The 1505-nt window shown below is 43.7% G+C and overlaps 1 protein-coding gene across 1 annotated transcript; it reads right to left on the reverse strand.

Annotated features, from left to right (window-relative positions):
- Positions 1 to 112: 112 nt before the first annotated feature.
- LOC109542754 (endocuticle structural glycoprotein SgAbd-4) lies at positions 113 to 931 on the reverse strand. Its single transcript, XM_019912114.2, has 4 exons — positions 745 to 931; positions 581 to 696; positions 369 to 526; positions 113 to 307 (listed from the first exon to the last, which is right to left on the reverse strand). The coding sequence occupies exons 1-4, from the start codon at positions 763 to 765 to the stop codon at positions 180 to 182; spliced, it is 423 nt and encodes a 140-aa protein (XP_019767673.1). The 5' UTR covers positions 766 to 931; the 3' UTR covers positions 113 to 179.
- Between the last annotated feature and the right edge of the window lie 574 nt (positions 932 to 1505).

Genomic DNA, 1505 nt, shown 5'->3' on the forward strand with positions numbered 1-1505 from the left:
ACCCTTGCACAAAACGACGATAATTTTTCTAATTTCATAGACAACAGAAGACTGTATTTTTTCTACATAACCCCCCTCCCCCTGGGAGGGTTGCAGAAATAAAATTCGTAAATCAGCTTGCAAAATATATGAAAATGTCACATAAATAATATACAATAATAAACACTATCACAGATGGTTCACTTCCGGCCACGCCCCGAACGTTCGGTGGTTGATGGTTGGGCGGCAATCCACTCCAGGGCTTTTTGGATGTTTGGCGGGATGGGCGGGGAGGTGGGCAGATGGTTGCCCACAGGCCGGAAACCTCCTGCAAATCGGCAACATTGTCCACTTTGAAAAAAGCAAAAAAAAAGAGTTTTTCCAGTTACCTTCATCATCAGCAGTGTAGGTTAAAGAGATCTGGTTTCCTTCTGGATCAGTGTAGGAGAAGGCCCCAGCCGCCACCACTGCCTCAGGGTTTTCTGGGTCGTTGGTTTTCTTCAGCGAGCCCTTTTCCTCCGCCTTGATGCCATTGGCTGCTTCAAAGCTGAAAATTTGGCCAAAAATCCCAACTCCTCGCTCCGTTGGGCGCAATACTCACCTCCATTCGTAGTTTCCTTCAGGGGAAATGTCGTTGGTTTGACTGAGAATCGCCACCGGTTCACGGGGGGGGCCTTGGGGGGCTGCGCCCACCAAAGCCACCATTATGGCACAAAGCTGTAAAAAAACTCGTTAAAAACTCACCACCAGTTCAAGTTCACTTACTATCAAGCAACTGGGCATCATTCAGCAAATTTGCACTCGCTGCCATTGGGCAGGGTTTATAAAGGAATTTTCCGATCGTCCCCCCATTAGACAACATTGTCCGATGCAGTCGCCCAAGTGCATCGATGGAAAAGCGCAATTTTCATAAAATTTCATCGACTGCAGCTGGCCAATTGCCAGCTCATAGTGGAAATTGATGGAGATTTTATGCAGGTATGTGCGCATCTTCTTTGCATAATAGGTGGCACTGAAACTGTGCTTTTTACGAAACGATTGCCGCGAATGATTTGTGCTCCAGCCCACCTAATCAATTGCAATTAACCTCTTCGGAGGCATTAAAATGCATTTGAAGGCTTTTAGAAGCGGGATTTTTTGCAGGAACTTTTTTAGCGCACCATTTAAAGGAATTGAGCTATAAAGATGCAGGAATTTTTCAGTTTTTTGATAGACAATTTCTTTCTCCATTGCATGTAAAAGTTTTCGGCCAATAGTTGAGGGAAAGAAGCCCAATGAGACAATTGGGTCAAAACTCTTAGAAAAACTCTGATTTGCTTGTACCGTTCAACGGTTTAAATTTTTTCAAGCAAAAACTGTGCATTTCAGCAAAAACCCGCAAAGAGATTTTTGTTCGCAAATGCATGCAGATTTAGAAAATAGTCTTGACTGGCTAAAACACCATTGAAGTGCATCGTTTTTCTGTCGGATGATACTCAATGTTGAATTTTTGCTTTAATTTTCTCGCGCAATTCAACGGCTTAAGT

The sequence above is a fragment of the Dendroctonus ponderosae genome, unplaced genomic scaffold (genome assembly GCF_020466585.1).
Source record: "Dendroctonus ponderosae isolate FM_Combo_2020 unplaced genomic scaffold, Dpon_F_20191213v2 Dpon_F_20191213_11, whole genome shotgun sequence".
Lineage (NCBI taxonomy): Eukaryota > Metazoa > Arthropoda > Insecta > Coleoptera > Curculionidae > Dendroctonus > Dendroctonus ponderosae.